The sequence below is a fragment of the Lissotriton vulgaris genome, chromosome 3_1 (genome assembly GCF_964263255.1).
Source record: "Lissotriton vulgaris chromosome 3_1, aLisVul1.2, whole genome shotgun sequence".
NCBI lineage: Eukaryota > Metazoa > Chordata > Amphibia > Caudata > Salamandridae > Lissotriton > Lissotriton vulgaris.
Genome location: NC_141689.1, coordinates 234598725 through 234617159, shown reverse-complemented (window position 1 = coordinate 234617159; position 18435 = coordinate 234598725). Strand labels below are relative to the sequence as shown.

Below are 18435 nucleotides of genomic sequence, written 5' to 3'. Positions count from 1 at the left end.
TAAGGTGGCCGGGAATGACCTGAGCTGGAAATACGCTGGATACCCATAGGTGGCTTCAATCAGCCCGCGGTGGGAAGCACGCATGTGGTCTGAGTCTCAGGGTTGATTAACAGATTCCTTCACTGAACTCACATCAGCCCAAAATGGAGACTCAGGACAATGGTCGCGCCAGGCAACAAAGTTATTTACAGAGACCAAATTAGGCTTCCCCATAGCAAATCTAAAGTTCAGGCCAACCAAGTGGTTTGGACTAGTGATTAATTGGTGGAAATAGTGTGCTTTCATGCTGGAGAGAAGGCTTGTCAAACCAGATGTAGAGGTCCCCGAGAATACACTGCTTTTTGTAATCTTAATTAATAGCGGGTCCTAAGTCCAGACAGACATTCGCAAAAGCTGTGCTGAATGAGAGAGGTTGATAAATGATTCATAATAATAACAGGAGAACGTTGCAGATGAGAAGCAGGGAAAACGCAGTGATTCGCATTTGAGAAGTTAAAATCCTTGATGTCAAATTTAGGCAGGGTCTTTTTGTGGAACATTGCTGGTCTTCAGCCTCTCTTCATGTGAAGAAAGATTTTGAAATGGATTTCGCATCCATCAGGTATTGTGTTGGGGTTGCACATCCATGTTGGGGATGCATATCCATAAGGAATGGTTTCCTTTTGCAGCACCTGCCTCTTTGTCAGGAAAGGTGCAGTAATTAAGAGAATGTTCATATTTGAAATTTTCCAGTAGTTCTCAGATAGGATTACTCTATGATTATAGTTTTCAATAAGGATGTGACATTAATTATTATGCATGGTAGGTGGTTGAAATCATGTTTGAGAAAGGTTGAGGATGGGGCTAGGTGGAGTCCTGTTTAAGTTTGGACTTCTTGCAAACAATTAGCTTCGATATTGGAGTTCTGAATGGGGCACTTTTTAGCCATGTTCTCATCTTTGGCAAATTAAACTCCTCCAATTTAAAGTGTTTGATTTCTGGGGCAGGAGACAGCACAATTATGTAATGGGGAGCAGGTGATTTAGCTTTCGGTGCCTTTTTGTTGCTCATATTGTAATTCCTTAAGTTCCAGTTGCACTTCATTTTGCACCCCAGGCTGGTGTGGCACCAGAGACAGGGAGCATGATCTGTCACATGGTTTATATGGTTGTTCCACACGGTCCATTACTAACTTAACTGGGTTTGGTGGTAAGGAAGAAGGGAGACCCGGTGTCCTACCTCCTGCCATCAACCAACCTTGCTGTGAACAGCCACTGGCTACACGCAGAAGGAGTTATTTGCTGCCAGGGAGTTGGATACCGGGCTGGTCGCAGCCCAGGCACTGCACTCAAGTCTCACAGTGCATAGCCGAAGGCAGAGCAAAGCTTGGGTTAGCTAATGGTGGGGTGCAGGGTAGGCCTGGCCTGTAGCCAAGCCCTACACAAAACCTACACTGCACACAGACAGGCTGTGCACAGCAGTGGCTGGCTAATGCCAAGAGGCTCGCTGCTGGAACGGGGCTCGGTGCAATGCCTGTGCTCAACCCCCGCTGTGCATGTGTTAAAAAATAAGCACCTCGTTAAACTAAATAAATAAATTCACTAAAAAACTAAAACTAGTAAAAAAGTGAGTTATGGTTCTTTTCAAACACATAAAAGTGCTGAAATTCACCAGTTATGATACAAGGTGCACACAACGCACACTATAACGTTGCTCGCCATGCTCAAACCACTGATTTGACAACAGCACATGAAAAGAGCACTGGTTAGCAAACTAAAACATGGTGGATGACGTTAGTTATGGTGTGTGTTGTGTGCACAGTGAACCATGACTGGGGAATTTCAGTGGTTTTCATCACTTGAGCTAGCACCAAATTTTACTTTTTAACTATTTTTTTCACGAATATATATCATTCAGTTGAATTCTTTTCCTCCTCATTAATGTGTCTTTTTCACTTTCTTCACTATGATAAACTTATAGTGTCGCGTTTACCAGCTGCATGTGGCTGCTGCCTGCAAGCTCAACGTGCTTTAGCAAGACTGTTGAGCGAATAATAGGCTGCAGATTTCGCTAAATATTTGGAATTCTATTGTCTCACAACCAGTGATGAAGTTCTATTGGTCTTGGTGGTCCCACTTCCAATGCTCCTCACAAATTAACAGCAGCCTGATGACTCAATTGAAGACATTTTAATTGGAGGGAGGACGTGGAGGCATTTTCTGAAGACGTGTTCAAGTTTAGCCCAACAAGATATGCAGAACATTTGCAGAATAAATACAAAATAAATATTTACCGGAGACAGGTCCAGATATGATTCCAGTTTCTTCCTCATAGGCACAGATTGAGCTTGCAACTTACTCAGTTTCTATGAATGAAAGTTAGAAAGTTTACACACCGTGCACCTGGTATTAAAGGAATGTCGGAGAAATACTTTTTGCTAAAGGTAGATTGCAAGTCCGGTTCTCACTCGAAACTACTAGCAGAAAACTAAGATCAGAATAAATTGTTTCTTCAGCGACATTTAATGATTATCCTTACTCAACATGAATTATGTTTTTCCAGCTAAGGACTCCAATCAAAAAGCCACATTGTCAAACAAAGCGACAGGAGGCCAAAGGTCTACACAAAATAGTACACAGGTAAACAGTGGCTCTAAATTGACTATTGTCATTCATAATGTGAATAAGAGTTACCAATTTATACTTCACAAGTTAAACAAATATTCATAGATCTAAAAAGGGATGCACTGATTTGGATTGGCAGTGGGCTGCTAGTCAGTTGGACTGCAAACACAGGCAGAAGGTTACTTCCAGCTCAATGAAGACGTGGCACATGGCAACATTCAGTGACCGTGATGCCTGACGTAGTCCCCAAGTCACATTTGGGGTGCCAGGACCATGCCTAGTTGTGTGGAGGTTCAGCAAAGGGAATACCAAGCAGAATGCTTGCTTGCTAGACATATCAAGAGTCTGAAGAAGGTGCTTGTGTGTACCATGTCTGCTTGTGCCTCATACCCTAATGTCACTGAGATCCCATTTATGTTCTCTTAGGAATACAGAAACTCACCCGGTATGGCTAGCAGAGCTTAGAGTTATCAGCAGGTTTTCCTGGATAGAGCACACAGAAAAACGGGCAAAAACGTGTAGGTTTGTGGATATTCGAATAAGTGTTTGCAAGCAGTGTCCCACTCTGGAAATATATGTAAAGTCAAAGGTATGAGTTAGTGCTTTACTAGGGTGGGGCTTAGAAAAGAAAATCCTCATATTTGTTTCTGGTGCAATGTAATGAATGTCTCAGCATGGAGGAATATTTTTCGTAGGCAAGAAAAAAGGGAAAGGTTACAAACAATAATGCACATTGGTGCTGATCGCAATATAATTCACAATTATACAATCCTTCATAAGAAATAAAATAAAAATATCAACAAGGTAGGCTTTGTTCATGGATAGCAATCCGATTCCAAGCAATTAGGTTTCTCTCCTATTAGAACCAAGTAATCTATGAATTCTGCAACGCATTTGTTGCACTGTTCTTTCCACTAGATGCTTTCTTTACCTCACATCTGGGAAGCCATCCGCTACACCACCACATCTGCGACTTACATCCAAGCACAATTCTGCACTACGAAAGACTTTAGCACAAATAAAATGACTACTTTTCGCGTGCATCACAGTCATCTATAAAAAGAAGTCTGATAAAGCAGCACTTTAGGGAGTGGGGGTTCGTCTGACGCAACATGGAGTAGAATGTGAGTTTCACTGCAAAGGACGGATGCTACAGTCAGAGAAGCAGTAGAATAAAAGTGGGAAAGATAACTAGTGACACGGGCGTCACCTGAGTTAGGGGACTAAACCACCATAAGGCAAGAAGGAGGCTTCCATAAAGGAGATGAGCAGGAACAAATGCAATCTCCTCCTGATCCTCCTGCAGGGTTTCAAAAACAATATTTGGATCGGAATCAGAGGGGATAAGACAAATCCCCAAACTGCAGAAATGAATGGTGACCTATTAGCGCAAAGATCTCCTAATGTGGGATATCAATGTGCTTGATTAGCTGGGGGCAGAGCCAATCATGCTCAACCGAGAGCACAGCAATACCAGTGGGCCACAGACATCTGACACACTCATTCAAAATTAAATAATAAGTAGTGGTAAGGATACACACAGATGATAATCTGTGAAAGCAACCTATATAGCTCTTCAAGGACCTCTCAATGACAACACTACTAAAGAGCTAAGCAGTTAACGGGTAATGCAACACTTTGCGGAGCCCAGGAAAAATTGATAGGTGAAGTCTTTTAAATAACATTCATTGGCAAGACCAAGGGTACACTGTCAAACAAATGAATGGCGAGAAAGGGATATTGTGCACAAAATACTAATACATTGTGGGTTATGGCTACTTTCAGGGATCAGATAGCAAAAGCCTGAGAAGATGGAGTGCGCAGGTAACCTGGGGCAAAACAGGGTTGTCCACTATCCTGCTGCTTTTGGTCCTAACTATGGAATCATCGACACATGGTGTGTGTCTTGACTGTACCATTGTTAGTTACCGTATCGGCAAGCAAGTTTAAATTGACCATGGAGCAGATAATACCCTAGTCCCTATGGAAAATCTGCAGCTCTCCTTCCCCACCCTCCAAGAAGAATGAGAGACGTGTCGAGGTCTTGGATTTAAAGTGAACTTAACAAAATCAGAAGCTGTTCTTCAGCTTTCCCAAACATGATGGTCAGAAAACTGGCAACACGGCACCCTCTGCTGTCAGATGTAGTATGCTACTTGCCTGGCATAAGGAAAACCTACACAAAAATTGGACCTTGGTTAGACATTGCTACCATACTAAGCCTGTGTGTACAAAGGTATCCAAGAATCACAAATACTGACCATTTGAGAAAAATAAGGGCAAGAGTACTAACCTCTGAAAGAGCCACCAACGACTGATGATGTAACAAAGGGTCATCCTCAATAGCAGCCGAACGGTTCTAAAACAGAGAAACAGTTTAATAGTGGATACTTCTCAGCACTGCCACTCCATTAGATTAGCTTGAACAACCCATCTGATCATACACAGCAAATGTGATTCATGATATTTTGTTTTTCCACACTATAAACAAGTTATAATCATATCATCTAGCTAGGACTAAAGGTATTACCTAAAATTGGAGCACAAGAGAAATGCTTGCCCATGTCTACTTTAAGAGTCATCTGAACCCACTTTAGTTACTGGACTTGATTCCTTGAGAGCGGATTATGAGTGACTCTGAGCTTTCACCCACTTATAGCACTAAGTAGCGCCATATCCAAAAATTGGCGAGCGATGGGACAGTTACAAAGTCTAAGTAAGGTCAAAAAGTGCTTCAAAAGATGGGATATGGTCTAACAAAGAGGTAAATTAAGAACCTGATCTCCTATGGACTGCTCCTAATGCTTTCTATCAAGTTTTAGGGTTTGAATATCTCATCTCATACCCAGAGGTCACAGTTATGCTCAGTTGTTGTGCTCTTGTGACTGTTATTTGATAGTGCCGTTTCTACAGTAGTCAACATTATAGTCATAACAAATGAAAACAAAACAATGATGCAAAAGACTCACAATCTTTTTGGGAGTATTTTAAAAATGCAGATAGCACTTAACCATGAGCACTTAATTTATAAAAAAAAGCTATAGCCATGGGAAATTTCCTTGATAAATAGCCAGGCCAAGAATTTCATTTGAAAGATCTAACAGAGAAAATTCACCTGACCTTAGAGACCAGAGTAAATCCAAATCTAGCTTTTGAACAGAACGTTAGTCCTGGGAAAAAGCACGTTTAGCTATGTGGGCCTGATATTTATGAACAGACAGGTACATCTGTGCTATGCAAAAAAATCACCTGTACATGATGTGGTCTAATACTGACAATTATGTACACTTCTCATCCATCATCTCCTGTATTTCTGAAACCCGCCGTTTGGATCTTACACCTGAAAATGTGCTATGTAAAGCATAGGAGGTTTGGGAAAGGTACTGTGTAAAGCACTGCATTGGATTTTTTCCAGGTATGACTGCTCTATATCAAATAGTTGGAAAAAGAGGGAAAAATAATAAGGAACACATTTAGGTTCATTTTGTTAAAACGTAATTTGATTTACATTACACTGGCAGATTGAACACCTTGCTCAGACTAACATATGCAATAAGCAGCAAAAAGAGTGGGACGATGTAGTATGGCACAGAGGTCTCTAAAAAACATTTTTGGGGGCCCTCAACAGCTACTTTCAGTCAATGGCATGTATCCCCTCTGATGTACTAATAATAGGTAGCGTCATCATTGGGTCTTCCCTTCCCCCAGAGGGGGGTCTCTCAAAGTGTGAGATCCGTAACAACTAGTTAGGGATCTAAAATTACCTCCTGTCTCAAGGCAACAGGAATTTATTGAAACATGGGCAGGGATAAGGTTAAAAAGAGAGGAGAATATATGTCCCTCACATCAACATACATATCATGTCCACGTTTACCCTACTTGCGCCCATAAGGGTCGATGGATTTTGTCCTAGCCACGTTAATGGATGGATCTCTTGTGAGCTAGTCGGAACACTATCCTCTGTCATGGAATGTATTAGGTATGGTCACTGTGACAGTTTTGAAGAAAACATTGTTCTCCTCTAGAAAGAGAAAAAGGAGACAATAAAACATACACATATTCACATATAAACTGTTCTAATTTTCAACATTACATACATTCTTGTAACATCGTTTGCACAATAAATGGTCTACTAAGTTGTAATGCAAAACATCACCATTTGTGTGCGTCAGTGGCACATTGTGCAGTGAAAAGCGCGATTAGAGGAAATGAGTAAATACGTTTTCCTTTATGAACTTAAAGAAATCACTGACCAGAAGTCTTTAAAGGCTATGAAATATTAACAAAACTCAGGTCGATTATGTGTAGGGGGGACCTCCGACGCAGAGTCAGCTTGAATAAGGTTTTCAGAAGCACATACATTACACATGGTACACAAATATCAGGTAATTGAAAAGCCCAGTTACTTGGATTGTATGTCACAGGTATAGTGATATTTTAAAAATGCATAAACAGGCAAAATTTCTACTTTCTCTAGAGATGAGAAGGCATAAACACCCTCAATTAAGTGCGCTAATGAAACGTCGCGTAAGCACAGAACATCGATGGGCAACACTTTTGCCCCAAGTCTGGCTGGATTATATGCGAGTCATTTTGAAGAGGAACACATCTTACGAGACAACAACCCATTCATACTATAAACAAGTTCTAATCATATAAACAAGCTATGACCAAAGGTATTAAGTAACATTGGAGCACAAGAGACCAATGCTTGCCCATGTCTACCATATGGAAACGATTCATAGATCATATCCTTACCATATAGAGAGGCGAAGAAGATACTGTACAGGATTTTCTGACATGTATAAACACACTGGATCGCTAACTCAATTTCACGCGCAAAGTTAGTAAAACAACATTGCCATTTCTGGACATTACAATTTCTGCTGAGGGCGGCTAACTATGTACCAAGACTTATTAAAACCAGAGAGACAAAAACAATTTTTATTTATTTATTTTAGGCGATTTGTTAAGCGCTCAATTACCCGTGGGTGTCTCGGCGCGGAGTGAGAGAACTGGTCCATGAGGAGTTATTGCGTGAACAGCCAGGATTTTATCTGCCTGCGAAAAGAGAGAAGAGAAGTGGAGGCTTTAATGTGATGTGGAAGACTGTTCCATAGTTTAGTAGTGGTAACTATGAAGGATCTGTCTCCCCAGGAGACTTTCTTGGTCCTGGGAACCTGCATGAGTCCAGCGGTTGAGGATCTTAGGGATCTGGCAGGTTTGTAAGGACAGAAGGAGTCTTTCAAATACGCTGAACCTTGCCCATCAATTGCTTTATAGGCAATACAGAGAGCCTTGAACTTAGTTCTCTTCTTTACAGGCAGCCAGTGAAGCTCTCGGAGTGTCCCAGAAATGGAGGCATACTTAGGACATCCAGTAATCAATCTGGCCGCCGCATTTTGCACCAGTTGTAATTTCTTTAAAACACCTTCTTGAGCGTTGACTAGCAGACCATTGCAATAGTCAATGCGGGCCATGATGAGTGCGCTGATCAGCGTTTTTGTCATATTCAAGGGAAGATAAGGTAGAAGTTTTTTTATCATTCTCAAGGTATAGAATGAGGAGGATACTACCGCGTTGACGTGGTGCATGAAGGTAAGTTTGGTGTCCAGTATAACTCCGAGATTTCTTGCCTTGGTCACAGGGGAAGGGGGTGGTCCCAGGGCATCAGGCCACCATGTGGGAGACCAGGCAGGGGAGAGCTTGCCAAACAGCATCACCTCCGTTTTATCGGAGGTGATCGTCAATCTACTCCTATTTGACAGTTTACCCCGCTCACTAAAGGAACACATACCATAAAGCCAGTATTTATTCTTAACACAAAATTGCAGCAACAACAAAGACTACAAGATGCAAGCCGAGACACTAATCAAGAAACTAGAATATATAGATTAACCTGCTCGCATTGTGAGGGGATGTTACAAAAGAGACAAGAATCAACATAGGGATATTCTTCTACAAGAAGGAGACACCCCCAATCAAGACTTGCTTGCATGTTTTCCCATTCCCACCTTAAGTGGCGCGTTGATTCATCTGAAGAAAATGGTCCCAAAAAAATGGAGAATCGTCAACACAAGAACATTCAATTGGCCCAAGCCCCATTTTGCCCATAAGAGAGGGCAATCTACAAGATATACACGACCCAGGAAAACCGAAGTGGTGTGTGAAAACATCACAACCTTATGTGGTCTCTCCTCCATTTGTGGGTCATTAGGCCTGCGGGTGTTCGACCCCGGGGTTGTGAGCTAATTGGCTGTGTGACACATGCAAAGAAGAATCGTACCCATAACGAATACCGGTTGGACTGGAATATATGAGTTGCTTGTACAACATGACTTGCTGCAATAAAAAGATATTTACAAAAAAAAAAATTAGGCCTGCGGGTAATGCTCAGTCTGTCATCTGACCACACCCACAAAAAAGATTGATCTAAAACCAGATCTCAAGCGGCTATGGAGGAGACACTCAAACTGCAAAAGTTCCCATGTTATATACATGATCACTTGTCCTCATAATTTACGGTATATCGGCATGACATGTAGAAAGGTAATAACTTGCAAATGCGAGCACAGAAGCAACATTAGATGCAGGAAATCAACTACAAGGAAGAGCAACCATTATCTGACTATCGACCACTGTGCTAATGATGTGAAATGGGTGGTACTGGAAACCTTGGAGAACACCGATACCAATGCCGAAAGAAACTTGCTACAGAAGGAATAACAGTGGATTTACCGTCTACAAATGTTCCAAGACGGACTCAATGACAATATCACATGAGCACAAGTCACTGGAAAAAGTTAAAAAAGGGCTGACCTCCAATCTTATAAGAAAGGACATGTTGGATACTTACCTATCACAACAAATGGATGCTGTAGATACCAGTCCATGTATAGCTAGAAAGTAGTAGCCGTACTAAGAAGTCAGCTTAAATAGAGATTCAATAATCATTAGTATATTCTCTGGTTCCATCTGAGGTCCCTTAAAACATCAGGATACAGGGACCACAGGTCAACTTTCTTTCATGAACAAAAAGCTTAGTGACCCTAGTCAGCCAACAGTGCCAAAGGGGACTAAATTGGTAAAAACAGAAGCCACAACACAGACAGATTGGCTCAGTATTAAGACCTAAGAAGACAGCGCTCGCGGCCCCTCAACATACCACTGTGCTAAACCAAGCTGAAGGGACAATATTATAGGCCCTTAAAAAGTTATTTTCATCAACAGAAGGCTTAGGGTCTGCCTTTGACAAGAACATAAACTGCTCCTATTAGACAAATTTGACCACTTAACAGAAGCCATTGTACTAAAACAAATAGAGACATGAATATAGTTCCTCATTTTCTGAGAATATGACTACTGGAATATTCAGACTCCTAGCTTGAATCCCGCCTCCTCCACATGTTTAGATTTGGAAATAACATTACCCAAACCTTTAACAAAGATCAGGATTTTACTTTTAATAAAATCTTTTCTAAATTGAAATTAAAATTAGAACCCTTCCAACTGAAATTAGAATGACAACAAGATTAGCCAAACGATGTCCCAGTATATTTAACCATAAGGTAACCTTAAAAACAACTGGGAAACCATTATTGGTTGTTCTATACTCTGTCTTCTGTGCTCCTTATTAGGGATGCATACGTGAGCTAGGGTACACCTAAAGAATGGTACACCTTTTTACAGAGTAACTTAAAAGGAGCTCCCACCATCCTGCCCGGTAATACTTAGGACAGGAGAGGCAGAACCAGTATGAAGAGCCTGCACTGAGAGCAAGGTGAAAACCCATTCTCGTGCCGCACTGCAATACGTGTCCCCACCTTAAGCGGTCACACAAGAATTTTCTCTTGTTGGTTTTATCCGATACCCACTCCCATTTCCTTTTCTAAGGAGGGCAGCCAGTCCGACTTCCCCTGTAACCTATAGGGCCTTATAAGGTGTAAGGTAGAAGAACGCCGAATTTATTTTCCTTACTAGTGCACACATTTTCTTGCTTATGCAATGTTTTTCAAAAAAACGTATTTCAATAGCGTACTTAATTGAGTGTGTGTGTTTATGCATGCTCATCTGTAGAAGAAGTAGATATTTGAATGTTATTTTGTCTGTTTACGCATTTTTAAAATACCAGTATACCCGTGACATACAGTCCAAGCAACTGGGCTTTTCAATTACCTGATATTTGTGCACCATGTGTAATGTATGTGCTTCTGAAAGACTTTATTCAAGCTAACTCCACGTTGGAGGTCCCCCCTACATATAGTCAACGACCTGAGGGTTTTGCTTCTATTTCTTGCCTCAAAAAACACCTGGTCAGTGATTTCTAAGAGTTCATACAGGAAAACATATTTACTCCTCTCCTCTCATGGCGCTTTTCACCACACATTGTGCCACTGACACATGCACAAACGGTGAGGTTTTTCAGTATAACGAATAGTTTCTTACCGGTCGGTGTAGTTTTGCAGCTTGAAGATCTTTCTGGATTCACTATGCTGTGCATATTCTGCTATCTGGTGGTTGGGTCCGGAATCGTAGTCTTTTTTCTCTTTTTTCTGTAGCCCAGGTGGGCGTCGACGTCCCACCATTTTGTGTACCTTTGGTGACGTCGGCATGTTTCCGGCGGAAGCTCCCACCCTTGGGCGCCATCTTCTTTTTTTCTCTTTTGTGTCCTTGTGGTGAATCCATGGCTATGTTTGTTAACCTTTCTCCAACGTAATTCTTCTCATGTATCTTGTAAGCTTCAACTTGCTTTCTATACATGTGTTTCCACCTTCTTCTCCAGCCTCATCTTTCTGGCGGAGGCGGGTGAGTTCGCTAGTGAATCCAGAAAGATCTTCAAGCTGCAAAACTACACCGACAGGTAAGAAACTATTCGTTTTGCAGCGTGAATCTTTCTGGATTCACTATGCTGTGCATAGATTTTGTAGCGGTTTCGTTACTTTTGTGGCGGCTGGGTGGAAGATGAGCGTTGGTTGTTGAATATATGTTGAAGCACTCTTTGTCCTACTTGTGCTTCCTTGTTCATCTGTACATCCACGCAATGGTGCTTAGTGAACGTGTGCAATGAAGACCATGTTGCCGCCAGGCATATGTCCTGGATTGGTGTGTTGGACAGAAAGGCAATTGTTGCTCCTTTCTTCCTGGTCGAGTGGGCTTGTGCCCCTCCTGTTAGCTCCTGCCCCGCTTGCTTATGGCAGAATTGTATCGTTTGTGCGATCCATCGAGCTATGGTGTTCTTAGTCACTGGTCTACCCAGGTAACTGTTTGCAAAGGATACGAAGAACTGTTTTGTCTTCCGGTGTTCCTTCGTCCTTTCAATGCAGTGCATCACTGCCCTTCTTGCGTCTAGAGTGTGGAGCGCCCTCTCCGCGCTTGTCGTGGGATTCTGGAAGAAGCTAGGAATTTGAATACCCTGATTCATGTGGAACCTTGACACCACCTTTGGCATGAAGTGCAGGTCTGTTCTCATCACGACCCTGTCACTGTGTGTCTGGATGTAGGGTTTCTGCAGTGTTAGTGCCTGTAGTTCGCTCACCCTGCGTAGCGAGGTGATTGCTGCCAGAAAGGCCGCTTTCATTATCAGCATTTGCAGTGATGCGTTGTGGATGGGTTCGAAAGGTGCTTTCTTGAGCTCTGTCAGTACCACATTCAGGTTCCAAGCCAGCGGCGGCATCATTTTTGGTGGCGCTATTCTTTTAGCCCCTTCCGGGAATCTTTTTACTACTTTAGATGTAAAGAAGCTTCTCCCTGTTTCTCCTCTTGTGTATGCCACAATCGCTGCCAGGTGTACCCTCAGCGAGGATGAGCTTAGCTTAGCTTTTATTAGGTGCGTGAGGTATCTTAGCACCGTTGATTCCCTGGTCAGCTTTCTATGAAGTTTTTTCTTGCAGCACCATTGAGTGAATCTTTTCCATTTTTCCCCATAGCACTTGTAGGCGTACATTGGGGACCAGGTGTATGCATGACACCATCTTTCCCAAGATTTGCTCACAGTCCTCACTGTCAGAGCTCGCCCCTTGTGGTAGTGACGTTTCTCCCTCAGTAGGCGGAGTGTCCTCTTTTCGCTGGGTAACACCCTGCATTGGACGGTGTTGATTTGAGCTCCCAGGAAGATCTTCACTTGCTCCGGTTCCATCAAGCATTTTCCCCAGTGTATGGAGAATCCTAGGCTTGTTAGCGTTCTTGTGACCTGCTCTGCATGAACCTTGCATGTCCTGTAAGAGCTTGCTTTTATGAGCCAGTCGTCGAAGTATGGGTACACGTGTATCCCCTCTCTTCGCAGATGTGCAGCCACTGCTGCAAGGCATTTGGTGAATACCCTTGGTGCGGACTTTAGACCGAATGCCATGGATGTGAATTGGTAGTGATCCTTGTTTACAGTGAATCTTAGCATGTGCTTGTGCTGCCTGTTCATGGGAATGTGCAGGTACGCATCTTTGAGGTCTACGGTGGACAAGAAGTCCCCGGCCTTTATCTGTGGGATGACCTCTTGTAGGGACGTCATCTTGAATTTTTGAGTCTTTACATACTTGTTTAGGAACCGTAGATCTAGGATGGGTCTTAGGCTTTCGTCCACTTTTGGCACCAGAAAGTAGTTTGAGTACACTCCCCTGTTCCGTTCTTTGAATGGGACCAGTTCGATGGCCTCTTTGAGGAGGAGTTCTTGAGCTTCCTCTTGGAGCAATTGCAGCTTTCTTCCCGAGTGCTCTCTTTTCTTTGGCTTTCTGTTTGTTGGTCTCTTTTCCAACTCTATGCAGTATCCGAACTTTATGATGTTGAGTATCCACTTGTCTGTTATTTTTCTCCACTCCTGGAGAAAAAATCTCAGCCTGCCTCCTACTGGTGTTACATGTTCTTTTGTGTCTTGTCCGTGTAGCCCTCTCCTCTTTGTTTTCCCGTGCTTCTCCCCCTGAGGGTTTGAGTGGGTGAGCACCTTTTTCCGTGTGAAGTCAATTAGAGGGGGGTTGTTTACCGCCTCTCCTTCTATGGCCCGTCCGTTTCCTTTTCCTCAAAAGGACTGGCCCCTGTTCTGATAGTTCCAGTTTTACTTCTGCTTGCCCTGGTGACCTTGGTTGTCACTCTGTTGACCCTGGTGGAACGCCTGGTGTGATTGTCCTTGCTGGTTTGCACCCCTTCCGTTCGGCCTCCGCGTAGGAGTGACTCTTCTCATCCCCCTGAATTGCAGGGCCCCCATGGACCTTGCCGTCTTGTTGTCTTTCTTCAGTTGGGTGAGTTTCACATCAACTGGGGCTCCGAACAGTGTTTCTCCATTGAAAGGTGTGTTCATGATGTTGTTCTGAACCTCAGTTTTGAAGCCTGAGAACCTGAGCCAGGCTTGCCTTCTCTCTGTGATGCCTATAGCCATCAGTCTGCTGGATGTTTCAGCCCCATCCAAGGCGGTCTTCAGGCACGAGTTAGCAATGCTTTTCCCTTCTTCCACAAGGTGCGTTGCCCTCTGAAGGTATTGCTCTGGGAGGTGCTTTAGCAATTGGCCGATCTCATCCCAATGTTGGTATTGGTGCCTGTTCAGGAGGGCGTTTAAGTTAGCCATCCGTCAGTGCATTGTGGCGTTCCTCTCAATTTTTCTGCCAGTCAGGTCCATCCTCCTGCTTTCCTTGTCAGGTGGTGGCCCAGATGTTGTTGGGACGTTGGCCTTTCTTCTGGCCGTTGCAGCGATTATTGAATCTGCTGTGACGGACCCCTTGATGTAAGCAGGGTCCTGGGAGGAGAATTTGTATTTCTTCTCATTCCTCGGCGTGACTGACCTGCATGTAGCCGGGTCCTTGAAAGCTTCCTTCCCCTGATACATGATACTTTTCAGCATGGGCAGGAACTGGCTTTTTGTCTGTGTGGGGAGCAATGTTTCCAGCAGGAAGTCTGCTTTAGGCTTCTCCTCTTCCGGTTTCACCCCATAAGCTCCTGCTGCCTTCCTGACGACCTCATTGTATCCCCCAATGTCATCTGGCGGCGAAGGCCTCGAGGGATATGTCTCCACAGGCTCCTTCGGGTTTTCGGCCTCGATGTCCTGCCATTCCAGGTCCTGGGCCGTCGAGAATCCAGAGCCGTAGCTTGACTGCTGCTCCCCATATTCACCCTCTGTGTAATAGAGGTCCTCTTCCTCTTCGTGTTCCGAGGTTTCCAGAGTTTTCGGAGGCTCTTCGACGTCGAACTCCTCGTGCTCCTGCACTTCAGCGACGGCCGTCGCTGGCTTCTAGGGGATCCTGAAACTTTTCATTTTTTCCTCTAAGTCCCTCTTCCTCTGAAGGATGTTTTCCATCTCGGCCTCGAGCCTTCTTTTTTCTCTCCAACTGTGCGGCCTGCGTTTCGGCTGCTCCCTTCGACCGGCGTCATCGACGTCGAAGCTTTTTTCGGCCCCTTTTCCTTCGAAGTCGAAGTCCCTTTTTCGGGGGCTTGCTTCCACGACCTTGGCTTTTCGCCGGTCTTCGGGGCGCGGGAGTCCTTCTCGAAGGTTCCGCTGGGCCCTTTATCGGGGGATGCAGCTTCGGTCGTCGAAGTTTTCGGCGCCAGTGCTCTCTTCGAGGCTTTGGACTCTGCCTTTCGAGAGTCTGCCTCTGGCTTTCGAGGTTTTCGGGGTTGTGGACTCTCCTACCTTGTCAGACGTTTTCTTATCGGTCTCTGCGACCGTGAAGTCATCTGGACCTTCGGCGATGTTGTCCTAGTCGTCGGTGGAGAGGCCCAGTTTGTAAAGCGTCGGGCCTGGCCTTTGCCCTGCATCGTGCAGTGAGCTAACCTCTGCTTCTCTCGAACCCGGAGTGTCTTCGGTTTGAAGACGGAGCAGGCTTTGCAGTCTTTGCTCTCGTGGTCGATCGGCAGGCAGAGGTTGCAGACCGGGTGCTGGTCCTTCTGCGCGAACTTGTGGTGGCAGTTTCTGCAGAATTTAAAGGGTGTCTTGTACATCCCTGCGCTCAGGGGGCCCCCTGTGCGTGCATTCTCCGAAGGGCGTTGACTATCTCGAGGTTCTTCCCCTTCTTTGTAGTCTCCTCTCTGATGGTCTACTTCTCCTAATCTTCTTAGGTATTTTCTGTCGAAAAGTTGCTGTATTTTCTCCTTTTCTCCTCCAAAAACTTCTGGAGCTTCACGCGACAATCCAGATCCAACGGCGAAAAAAGAATCTGAAGATGGCGCCCAAGGGTGGGAGCTTCCGCCGGAAGCATGCCGAGGTCACCGAAGGTACACCAAATGGTGTGACGTCGACACCCACCTGGTCTACGAATTCTTTTTTTTAAAAAGACTACAATTCCGGACCCAACCACCAGATAGCGGAATATGCATAGCATAGTGAATCCAGAAAGATTCACACTGCAAAACTTAGTAGACCATTTATTGTGCAAACAATGTTACAAGAATGTATTTAATGTGGAAAATTAGAACAGTTTATATGTGAATATGTGTATGTTTTACTGTTTCATTTTTCTCTTTCTAGAGAACAGTGTTTTATCCAACACTCTCAAAGATTGAACAGATCTTATACATTCCAAGCCAGGGGCTAGTGTCCCGACTGGCTCAGAAAAGGGATCCATCCAATCCAATGGTCCTAACTAAAGCCATCGACCCATACGGGTGCAATTAGGCTGGAACATGTTTACCTGATGTATATGTTGATGTGAGGGACCTCTTACATTTTCCTAGACACATCTCTTTTTTTTAACCTTAACAATGCCCATGTTTTAATACATTCCTTGTGACAGGAGGTAATTTTAGATCACTACCTAGTTGTTACAGATCGCCCACTGTCTCTTTGCTTTGAGAGACTACTCCTTGTGGAGGGAAGACCCAATGATGATGCTACCAGTTACCAGTAGGGATAACGCACAAGTTACTACTTGTGTAACAATATATCTGTAAGAGACATTAGTTAGTGATAGATTCCTTACCTTAGAATATCTCCTTACCTTAGAATATCCCCAGGTATCAGACTGGATCCGGAAAATTTTGCGTAGCAATACCCCTGCGCGCCAGCAGGCGTCGTCCACGGCTCCGCGTCCGTCGTCGGCGTTGTTAGCGCCGGAATGACGTTGGAGTACATAAACACCGCCCATGCGCGCTGACGTCAGTTCTGATACACAGCTTTTCTGCACCAGATACGCAGAGCCATGATAGAACCAACACTGGTGCCATGAAACTAGGGCCCTGAAAGGGTATGACCTTAACCCTAGATATCGGTTCGCAGAACGGGGAGGATGGGTGTGTCGGTAAGGAATCTATCACTAACTAATGTCTCTTACAGATATATCGTTACAGAAGTAGTAACTTGTGCATCTGAAAAAGACTCGTTAGTGATAGATTCCTTACCTTAGAATAGATACCCCAGCAATACCAACCCCCGTGGTGAGTCTGCGAACCAATAAATCACACCAGAAAGTCCTGGAGGACAGAACGGCCAAAGCCATCATCCCTCCGGACTTGGCTGTCCAGGCAGTAGTGCCTGGCAAACGTGTGCAGCGAGGTCCACGTAGCTGTCTCGCAAATGTCCTGCAAGGGCACTCCTCGGCCCAAGGCAGTGGTAGTCGCCGTGGCCCGAGTGGAATGAGCCCTCAGCCAAACAGGGGGGTCATTCTTAGCCAAGGAGTAACACGCCTGGATACACAAGATGCTCCACCGCAAGATGGTCCGCTTGTGCACCGCCTTTCCCTTCTTAGCGCCCACGTAACCAACAAAGATGCCTCTCTTCCTCTTTCGAGGGATGCGGAGGCGGAAAGAAGGTGGGCAAGGTAATGGACTGCCCGATGTGGAAGGCTGTGGCAACCTTGGGCAGGAAAGAGGGTCTTGTCCGCAACACAACCTTGTCCGGATGAACAGATAGGAAAGGGGGTGTAGAAGAAAGAGCCTGGAGCTCACTCACTCTCCTGGCAGAGGTGATGGCAACCAGGAAGGCAGTCTTCAAGGTAAAAAGACTGAGAGGACAGTTATGGAGCGGCTCGAAGGGAGCACACATAAGGTAGGTAAGCACAAGATTCAAGTTCCACTGGGGCATCACAATTGGAACAGGAGGAAACATGTGTGTGATGCCCTTCAAAAACCTAATTACAATTGGAGACTTTAACAAGGAAGGCTGATCAGGTAGCTTTAAGAAGGCAGAAAGGGCAGAAAGGTAGCCCTTGATAGTGCCCAGAGCAGAGCCCTGCTGAGCAAGAGAAAGAAGGAAGAGGAGAACCTCAGAAAGGGGTGCAGAGAGTGGATCCACAGCCTTTGCTGTGCACCATGCCACAAATCTGTTCCACCTGCAGGCGTATACAGACTTCGTGGAGGGACGCCTGGCTGCCAGAATGACATTACAGACATGGGGAGGCAAGTCAAATGGCCTCAACTGTCTTAGCTCAATCTCCAAGCTCGTAGGTGGAGACTGGACAGGTTCGGGTGGAGGACCGTCCCCTGCTGCTGCGACAGAAAGTCCTCCCGAAGAGGCAGCCGAATCAGGGGATCGACTGACATGCTGTGTAGCTCGGGATACCAGTATCTTCGTGCCCAGTCCGGAGCCACAAGGATATCCTGGGCCCGATCGCGCCTGATCTTCTTCAGCACTCTGGGCAGAAGTGGTATAGGCGGAAAGGCGTACAATAGACCGCAACTCCACTCGCGACGAAAAGTGTCTCCGAGCGAGTGCCGCCTTGGAAACTCCAACGCCCAGAACTGATGACATTGCGCATTCTCTTCTGTGGCGAATAGATCTAACCAAGGCTCTCCCCACTGCTGAAAGAGGCCTTGCGCCACGTCCGAGTTCAGACGCCATTCGTGATCCATCATGCACCGGCGGCTGAGTTCGTCCGCCCTGGCATTCAGGCAACCTCCCAGGTGTTGAACCACCAGAGTC

The 18435-nt window shown here is 44.9% G+C and overlaps 1 protein-coding gene across 1 annotated transcript in view; it reads right to left on the bottom strand.

Annotated features, from left to right (window-relative positions):
- HAUS1 (HAUS augmin like complex subunit 1) overlaps positions 1 to 18435 on the bottom strand; it is a 274094-nt gene that overhangs the window by 103072 nt on the left and 152587 nt on the right. Inside the window, exons 6-7 of the mRNA XM_086962903.1 lie at positions 4897 to 4962; positions 2273 to 2344 (exon numbers count right to left, since the gene is read on the bottom strand). Coding sequence (XP_086819029.1) covers positions 2273 to 2344; positions 4897 to 4962 — 138 coding nt within the window. The remainder of the gene's footprint in view (positions 1 to 2272; positions 2345 to 4896; positions 4963 to 18435) is intronic.